The 10,073-nt window shown below is 37.1% G+C and overlaps 1 protein-coding gene across 1 annotated transcript in view; it reads left to right on the top strand.

Annotated features, from left to right (window-relative positions):
* The first annotated feature begins 3,390 nt into the window (after positions 1-3,390).
* Positions 3,391-10,073, top strand: part of ss (spineless) — a 770,665-nt gene continuing 763,982 nt past the window's right edge. The window contains exon 1 of the mRNA XM_067157402.2: positions 3,391-4,151. Coding sequence (XP_067013503.2) covers positions 4,093-4,151 — 59 coding nt within the window. The 5' untranslated portion in view covers positions 3,391-4,092. The remainder of the gene's footprint in view (positions 4,152-10,073) is intronic.

The following is a 10,073-nucleotide window of genomic DNA, read 5'->3' as shown; positions in this document are numbered from 1 at the left end:
GACCAGGTTTTTGCAGAGATGTGTTAATATGCCGGGAGTGCAACTCAGACATCTTCAATATCGTCCCTGTTCTGCCAAAACGGCGAATGTAACAATGCTCTTCCTATCCATTATTTCCCTTAAGACTGGTCACGCCTTCCAGCTATATATTGATATGCGGTCCATCAGAACAATTTTCGTTGAGTTCATTTTCTTATGCGCGTGTGTAAAATACATCACACTGTAGGTGTGGGTAAATGTCATGCAAACATACATTCCTTTAGTATAGTACAGTAATTGTTCTGATGGACCGAATATCAATAGGCCTATATGGCTGGAAGGCGTGACCAGTCTTAAGGGAAATAATGGATAAGAAGAGCATTGTAACATTCGCCGTTTTGGCAGAACAGGGACGATATGATATTACAGAATATTTGGATATCATAAAAGTTCCCAGAAAAATGGACAACAGCTATAATTAATCCAATTCATAAGAAAGATGAAAGAAGTAATCCAGACAACAGCTATAGAGGTATTTCCATCCTTGACTGCACGTATAAGATTTTCTCTAAGATACTATATTATCGGACGAAAGAACAACTTGATCAAGAGTTAGGTGAATACCAGGGAGGCTTCAGACCTTGGAGAAGCTGTTCTGAACAAATAATAACTTTGAAGCTAGTCATGGCATATTACAGAAAACAAAACAAGTCCCTTTCAATAACATTTATACATTTCAAGAAAGCTTACGACTCCATCCACAGACCATCATTATTAAAAATTTTAAGAAATTTCGGGCTTCACCCAAAGCTAATCAAATTGATTGAACTTACTCTAACTGATACGATTTCTAAAATTAAGTTCAGAGGAGAACTTTCTGAACCATTCTTGGTAACAACTAGTTTAAGACAGGCTGACGGATTGTCACCTCTTCTTTTTAACTGCGCACTAGGGGACGTTATGAGGGAATGGTACAAGAACAACTCGAAAAATATAAAAATTGGAACCCAGAAGGATAACATACACTTGAACTGTCTAGGATTTGCTGATGATCTAGCTCTTCTGGCCAATGATATTCAGGAAACAAAACAACAGGAACTAGCTCAAAATATTAGTTTGAAAATTTCATTTGAAAAAACAGAAATTATGCTAATTCAACAAAATTAATTTGGGAGACCAAGAAATAAAAATTGTATAAAAATTTAAATATTTAGGTGAAATAATCACATATAACCTGAACGAGAAACCAGCATGGCAAAATAGAAAAGATAAACTGGTTACAGCACAGCCTGTTACCAAGAATACATATAATAAAAAGTGTCTCTCAAAAGCAACCAAATTGAAACCCTACAAAACAGTCACCCAGCCACAAATTACATATGCAAGTGAAACATTATTCAAAACAACAAACACAGTTTCAATGGATAGAGTACTCGAGTTAGAAAGAATAGTGAGGACCTGTTTAAATAATAATTATCAAGTAAATGGAGTCTGGAGACTAGCTTCCAATGAGACAGTTTATAAAGAAATAGAACCTGTGACTAGCACGATGAAAAAGAAACGAATATCATTCTTAGGGCATCTAATACGGTCACCAGAAAATAGAATCAGTAGAAAAATAATAGAAAAATTATGGAAGAGTAAGAATAAGAATAGATGGGTCACAGAACTTAAAGAAGACATGAGAGAGTTGCATGTTACAATAGAAGATTTAAAATACAAAACCAGTACACTCAAAATATTGAAAGATAAACACACTAGAATAGACAAAAATCAACAAACAGAGAATAGAAAGAGTGATTCCAGAAGCAGAAAGATACGTTCAGGAAGGATGAAACAGTACTGGGCTGACAAAGAGAAGATAAACCTCCATAAATCTAAGTAGTCCTAAGTTGGCTAAAATTTAAAATAAATAAATAAATAAATAAATAAATAAATAAATAAATAAATAAATAAATAAATAAATTTGTTTGGGTCATCAGTCCATAGGATGGTATGATCCAGCCTTCCATGCCACCCTATCCTGTGCTAACTTCTACGTATCTACTACATCCTACATAATTATAATCTAACTTGTTTGTCATATTCATACCTTGGTCTATCCCTGCCGGTTTTACCACCTACACTTCTCTCAAAAACCAACTGAACAAGTCCTGCGTATCTGAAGATGTGCCTTATCACTCTGTCCCTTCTTCTGGTTAAATTTCGCCATATCGATCTCCTCTCACCAATTCGATTCAGTATCTTTTCATTATTGATTCAATCTACCCATCTTACCTTCAGGATTTTTCTGTAACACCAGATTTCAAAAGCTTCTATTCCCTTTCTTTCTGAGCGAGTTATCGTCCATGTTGCACTTCCATACAATGCCACGCTCCAGACGAAAATCTTCAAAAACATTTTTCTAACTCCTATATCAGTGTTCGAATTGAGCAAATTAATTTTCTTAGCTTGGGCTAGTCTGCATTTTTATGTCCTCCTTAATCTGCCATAGTTAGATATATTACTACCCAAGTAACAATATTCATCTACTTCCTAATGAAATTTTTCCTGCATCACTAGATTTCGACTGCACTCCACTACCTTCGTTTTGGATTAATTTATTTTCATCTTCTACTCCTTCTCCAAGATTGTGTCCACACCATTCAGCAATTTCTCCAGATCTTCATAAAAAATATGAGGTGATTCACTTGTATCCTAAATTTTTCGACTAAGTTCTTTTTTCTTTTTTAGAGTTCTCCTGAATGATATAATTTCTGAACTTGCGTATATTGAGTTCACCCTTTGTACTTGCAACTCCTTTATTTATCAGAAGAGTCTACAAAGAGGAAAGACGAAATGAAATGGTTTGCTTCTGAAACGAAAACGCGCGAGGGAAATTGTGGTGGGAGTGGGTTAGTTCAACAGTCTGTCGTCAGATGGTGCCACGGTCTGGGTATTAGGTTTCTGTCTCGTGGAGTCTAATGTTACTCTTCTGTCTTATCTTTGCAGGTTTATCAATAGACGTTGAATGGAAGCAGAAACGGCAGCAGCTTTGAAGCACGTCTGAAGAATTTTAAAAAAGAGGGAGAGAATTATTAAGTTCCTATTATTAAAAAAAAGAGTGAAAGAGATTTTATCTACTGATATTCAGAAACAGGGGGGAAAAACATTGAAGGAGACGAGGCAAGACAAGATCTCAGTGGAGTAACCCCGCCACTTGCTGTTAATCTTACAGGGCCTGAGTTCCCCGTTCGCTAGCTGCCATTGTTATTCCAATGACGTGCACCTTCTATGATTGGTTGACACTACTGTTGAAGAGGCGGGGCTTAATTTAAACATCCCACTACTCGATTGCTTGTGACGGCAGAGTGGGGGAAGCTCACGGCAGAGCGAAGCGTGGTTAGCAGTAGTCCAGTTTGAAGGCTAGAGTGTAGCCACGTTCTCCTGTAATATCCTCATAAACAACAGGCCTTCACAGAAACCTGAGAAAAATACATTCAATAACAGTGGAAAAGATAAGAAATTAAATTATATAATCGAACAAAATTTTAAGCCTCGGTGGGTGGTTGATTAATTTGATTAGGAAGGCAAAGAAAATTATAAATATTATTGCGTGTGATTGATAATTTAAAAATCAAATTACAGCGCAGTTTTTCAACAAAATTAAAGTGTAAATTTAGTAAAGTGTTATTACGGAATGTGTCAGTCTTGAGAGAACATCTAACAGTGCAGTGTTGCTTGTGGTCAAGTGTTGTGTTATTCGGCAGAAATAAAATATTTTTGGTGTTAGCGAAGAATTGAGTAAACCAAAATCGTTAATAAAACATGATGTAAAGTGAATTTTCCGGTACAATATTACATCAACGAAAAAAAAAATAGTGGTGCAATACGAAAAAAAAGTGGTGAGGTGTTTGTTTTGAAGTACAAGGATAAAATAAAAAGGTTACGCTGGTTCCCATTCACAGCATCACGGCGGATTATCTGTCTGTGGCTCAATGCCCTACCGTAACCGCCCCTCAACCTCCTCCACCGCCGCTCGTTGCCGCCTCCAGCGTCGTATTTGGAGGTGAATTAACGACGCCGCAACAACAGCAGCAACAACGCCACCACCACGTGAGCCCTTCGCCGCACATGATGAACCAACTGGGGACCGTGTACGCTACCAAGCGGCGGAGAAGAAACGGGAAAAGGTAAGAAAAAACATTTTTACATCTCATTTCTGTCGATGCTGTCTCTAGTTCCGACTAAAATATGTAAAATGTTTTACAGGAGGCTTTGGAAATAGGCCTATACTCGCACTTACACCGTCGCGCGTCTTGTTTTGCCAGTCTCAGGAACTAAAACTATCAGCGAGTTGCCAGAAAATTTATTTATTTATTTATTTATTTATTTATTTATTTATTTATTTATTTATTTATTTATTTATTTATTTATTTGGGAAACCAAAGGAGCCAGATGCCGAATTACAGAGTTCTAAAATGAAAAATATATTTACAATAAAAAGTAGCACGATGCAAACTTAAAAAATAAATGAAAGAGCAATAAAAAATCATCTAATGACAAAAGGAGCGGAAGAAAATTTTAAAACTAACAAGGTAACTGTAGTGATAGAACAGTTAACAAGAAAACACAAAGGCAAATGAAAAGAACGAGGAAAATTAAAGACTGAAAATAGAACGAAGAGAAGAACTTATTAAAGCTAGGCACAGTAGGATAAATACAGATATGACACGTAATTAACGGTATAGCACAGTAAAAAATAAATAAATATTAGAATAGAGGGGGCAGCAATGAGAAGTGAAAAAAAATATGAAGGAAATGAGCTAGGATAAGTTAAGGAAGAATCGATTAAAGGCGGCATAGGCCCTACTCTACAAAGAAATATTAGTTTCCTCATGTCATTCTTAAATACCATCATTTTCTGTGAAAAAGAGAAGTATTTTGCTGAAATATTTTAGCTACGATATGTGATTTAAAAGCCTCCACCTCCCCCGGTGTAGGGTTAGTGCGTCTGTCTCTTACCCGGCTTCGATTCTCGGCCAGGTCAGGTTTTTTTAACTTGGATTTGAGGGTTGGTTCGAGGTCCACTCAGCCTACGTGATTACAATTGAGGAGCTATCTGGCGATGAGATAGTGGCCCCGGTCTAGAAAGTCAAAAATAACGGTCGAGAGAATTCGTCGTGCTGTCTACACGACACCTCATATTCTGTAGGCCTTCGGGTTGAGCAGCGGTTGCTTGGTAGGCCATGGCCCTTCGGGGCTGTTGTGCCATGAGGTTGCTTTGTTTTTGTTTTTATGTAATCTAACATGTTTACTGCAAGCAATCACAGACGAGACTCGAGTGTTGAAAGGAACATTCCTTTTCTCGGTGTTTCTCAGATCAAACAAGATTTCTAACGATCCTGCCCACAATTTTTCTTCTTGTTAAGGGAATTAATGCATGGAAGGCTTTGAAACTATCTGTCGCTCGACACAACCCTCTGAAATTACAACTATAGGCCTAAGCATGACAGAAAATAAAGATGAAGATGATGATGATAATGGTTGTTGTTTAAAGGGGCCAAACAGCTTGGTCATCGGCCCCTAAACAGCCAGACAGACAGATAGACAGACAAAAAATAAAAACGAACTGAGTATTTCCATGCCTTGCTTAAATTACATAGTTTTCTGAGAACTTAAACTCCAGAATGTTTAAGCTTCAATTGAAAATGAAATGGCGTATGGCTTTTAGTGCCGGGATGAGCCCGAGGACTTCGGCTCGCCAGGTGCAGGTCTTTTGATTTGACTCCCGTAGGCGACCTGCACGTCGGAATGAGGATGAAATGATGATGAAACGACACATACACCCAGTCTCCGTGCCGGGGGAATTAACCAATTTTGGTTAAAATTCCCGACCCTACCGGGAATCGAACTCGGAACCCCTGTGACCAAAGGCCAGCATGCTAACCATTCAGCCATGGGGCCGGACTAAGCTTCAATTAATTGTGTGATTTAAAACCCGTAAAAACCAACGTTAATAGACGGGATTCAATTAATTTATTAAGAAATATAAAATAATAATAATTTTACAATTTATTTCTGTCGATGCTGTCCCCTGTTCTGACTACATATTTTTTCTTCTTAGAACAAAAATTGATTTATAGGAGACTTTGGAAATATTATTATTCCGTCGCTCGTCAAATCCCTCATAAACCTAAACTAGCCTGCAAGCGTGTTGAGAGGTAATGAATAATTTCGTGCACTCGAACTGGTATCTCTATGGGCCTCGGGTGTGTAGGCCTACATAATCTTTCGAACGTTTTGTATGGCGTAAAAAACACGCAAAATTCCCTAAAAGTAGAAAGCAAAAAGGGCAATTTTTCACTCATCATCAAAGCAGAAGTTTTTCTTATAACGAATGAAACACCACGAGATTAACAGATACATTTATATAGATTTTTAACCCTCTCCAGCCCAAATTTATTTAACAGATGGAAAATTGAAAATCCTCTTCAAATAGGGATGAAGAGAGTTTCTGCACAAAAACCCATATAATTTTATAAAAATTAAGAAAATTTAACAGTGATTCCAAAAGAATATGAAAGTGTTACTTAGGAAACTCACAGAAAACATGAAAGTGATTCTATTTGGAATCATAGGCCTGGAGAGGGTAAAAATAAAATTTTAACTGTCCCTGCAGAATTTTTTGGTGGTATTCTTTAAGCTCTAATTCCTTCAGTTTTTAATTAACTGTGGCAATTTCTGTTTTTTTCCTCGAAAGCAGCTACATGTGAAGAATTCTGAAGCATTTTAAGAGAATCCTCCAACTAATTGATGAAATACGAGGTCAAAGAATAGCTTTATAAAATTCAGCAAACTCAATCGTAAAATTCGTAAAATTCATTTAGTTATCTCAATCGGAAATCATATTTTTGGTCAGCTTAATTCTTTGTTTATTCGTTAACCGAGAGAGTAGATAACACAGTTCCAACAGGGAATGTCATGCGAGGTACAGCGGTGCTCATATGCCACCCCTACTATTCTGTCTGCAGCGTACTCTTCTTCACTAAAACGTATAGACTATATATAAAAGGAAAATACTGTAAGTTTTTTCATGAAAATGGTTGCGGAGACGAAGAAAGATCAGAACATAGTCTAATAAAGAAAACAAGTGAAGATATTTTAGTGTATAAAGCCACTTAAATTATATCCCTGTATGTGACGAAGAAAATTATTTTAAAATCCAAAATGTTTAAGCTTACATTAATTGTCTAAATTACAATTCGTACGGCAGGTGATTACGGATGATAGGCCTACTCAATTAATTGATGAAGAAACACGCAATAATTTAACCATCCATTTTTCTCGCTATAAGATACTGTATCTACGTTCGAACAAGATTTCTCTGCCAGTACTATCCCTAGTTTTGACTGATTTCTTTTTCTTTCTTTTGAAATTGACTCATAGGAGAGTTTGGAATCATTAATTTTGTTACTCGGCACGTCTCTCAGAAACTGCAACTGTAAACATGACCGTTAAAGAAAATATTCTATGTTGTTGTTGTTTGAGTCATCAGTCCATAGACTGGTTTGATGCAGCCCTCCATGCCACCCTATCCTGTGCTAACCCTTTTCATTTCTACGTAACTATTGCATCCTACATCTGCTCTAATCTGCTTGTCGTATTCATACCTTGGTCTACCCCTACCGTTCTTACCACCTACACTTCCTTCAAAAACTAACTGAACAAGTCATGGGTGTCTTAAGATGTGTCCTATCATTCTACCTCTTCTTCTCGTAAAATTTAGCCAAATCGATCTCCTCTCACCAATTCGATTCAGTATCTCTTCATTCGTGATTCGATCTATCCATCTCACCTTCAGCATTCTTCTGTAACACCACATTTCAAAAGCTTCTTATTCTCTTTCTTTCTGAGCTAGTTATCGTCCATGTTTCACTTCCATACAATGCCTCTTTCTAATTCCGATATCAATGTTTGAAGTGAGCAAATTTCTTTTCTTAAGAAAGCTCTTCCTTGCTTGTGCTAGTCTGCATTTTATGTCCTCCTTACTTCTGCCATCGTTAGTTATTTTACTACCTAAGTAACAATATTCATGTACTTCCTTTAAGACTTCATTTCCTAATCTAATATTTCCTGCATCACCTGCCTTCGTCTAGGCCTATATCTAAAGGAATTGGGCTCTCCACACTTTTCTTCGCTTTTTTGAAGAAAAATAAGGAGAAAGAAAGCATTTTAAATGGCAGGGTATTTAAACTTAAATTAGTTGTGTGATTTAAAATTCGAACAACAAACTTTTATGGACGAAACTCAACGAATTTTTGCAAAAAGCACAAAATTCTTCTTAATTTAACCTTCTATTTTTGTCGTATTTGTATTATAAATCGAAATTTTAAGCTGAGATGAAGAATGTGCTACGTTTGGTCATTGTTGTTACACGAGTAAGATGTAGGGACACTAAATGCAGCTGTATTCACTTGATTAGAATGACGGTCGCAGGGGGCGTTGGAAAAAGAGAAGCATCCTGGTTGGGAAACATTTAAGACTGGACAGATAGTATATAAGAAAACCTCAGAAGCTATTCCGCCTTGAAGAACACACATACGAATAGATACGTCAGATTGATAGCCATTATCATGGGTCCTAATACGGCACCTTTAGTAAGAAGAATAGATTATCTCAGTTCGAATAAGGTAGAAATGTGCCATAGGCTTTTTTGAGATTAAAAGAAGACGTAATTGTGGGTGTTGATAGTATATAACTCTAATTTAATCCTCTGTCCAATATTTAGAAAATATAACATAACTTACATAGGCTACCAGAAATTCTGAATAAGTAAGTTCTAATTTCACAACATTGAAATACATGTCCTACATCAAACATGATAGTCTACCCACATTTTGAAACAGTAAATGTTCAGAAGGCACTGGAAATATTATTTAATTGTTTATTTTTCACCAATCGGTGTTTCCTAGGCATGGCCTTCTTGAACTTCCGTCACAGCACCGCTTGTACAACTATTACCTACTTCTTTATGTAATGACCAATTAAAATGCGTTATTCAATTATCTTACGACAGGAGAACAATGAGAAGTTCAGTTGAAAAGAACGGAAGTTCAACTTGTTATACTGTGTAGAATAGATTCTTGATCTGAAACCAGCTTTTATTCTTGTGGAGGTAAGCCTGAGGACATAGTCAAAATGTCTTAATAATAGGCCCTATGAATTACAGGAATAATGTAGGATAGAATTATTTCAGCCTACCGAATGAAACCCAGGTCTTATTACTGAAGCTGTTTTCCTAGGAAAATTTGTTTTTAAAAGTTGAAAGATTTGCCATTCATATTGCAGAAAATTTATAGCGACCATTGTATGATCGTCTTTCTGTCCTTCACCAGCGGTTATCCTTTCAAGATTTGGCTATAGACTAATGCATTAGACCACCGGGCGAGTTGGCCGTCCGGTTAGGGACGCGCAACTGTGAGCTTGCATCCGGGAGATAGTGGGTTCGAACCCCACTGTTGGCAGCCCTGAAGATGGTTTTCCGTGGTCTCCCATTTTCATATCAGGCAAATGCTGGAGCTGTACCTTAATTAAGACCACGGCCGCATCCTTCCCATTCCTAAGCCTCTCCCATCGTCGCCGTAAGACCTATCTGTGTCGGTGCGACGTAAAGCAAATAGCAAAAGTACATTAGACCAGGGCTCTTTTTCTAGGAGAAAATTTGTTATTACAGCAACTTCCACTCTTCTAACATACACTCCGACATAGGCCAACCCGCGTCGTTATCCTCCTTTCTCTCTCATAAGTTTTTTTCTCGAAAATGTCCAGTGGTCTGCCCAGTCTTTATCAGAATCTGTTTCCTTTTGACCCCGTGGATCTTTGATCTTGGTTTTGTGATCCCCTTAACCGCGTATGTTTTCGGTGCTATTGTTGTGTTCTATAGGATCGCAGGTAGATTTGACAATATCTGCTTCTTCATTCCTTATTTTGCTCATTGACACAAAGAAACTACTTATTTTGAACAATAATTGGAATTTAACTTACTGTAGATTTATTCAAATCTCACGTGAACACCTGCATGTTGCAGAGCGGATATAGAAGTGATAGTCTGA

The sequence above is a fragment of the Anabrus simplex genome, chromosome 13, assembly GCF_040414725.1.
Source record: "Anabrus simplex isolate iqAnaSimp1 chromosome 13, ASM4041472v1, whole genome shotgun sequence".
NCBI lineage: Eukaryota > Metazoa > Arthropoda > Insecta > Orthoptera > Tettigoniidae > Anabrus > Anabrus simplex.
This window is presented reverse-complemented; position numbering and strand designations above follow the sequence as displayed.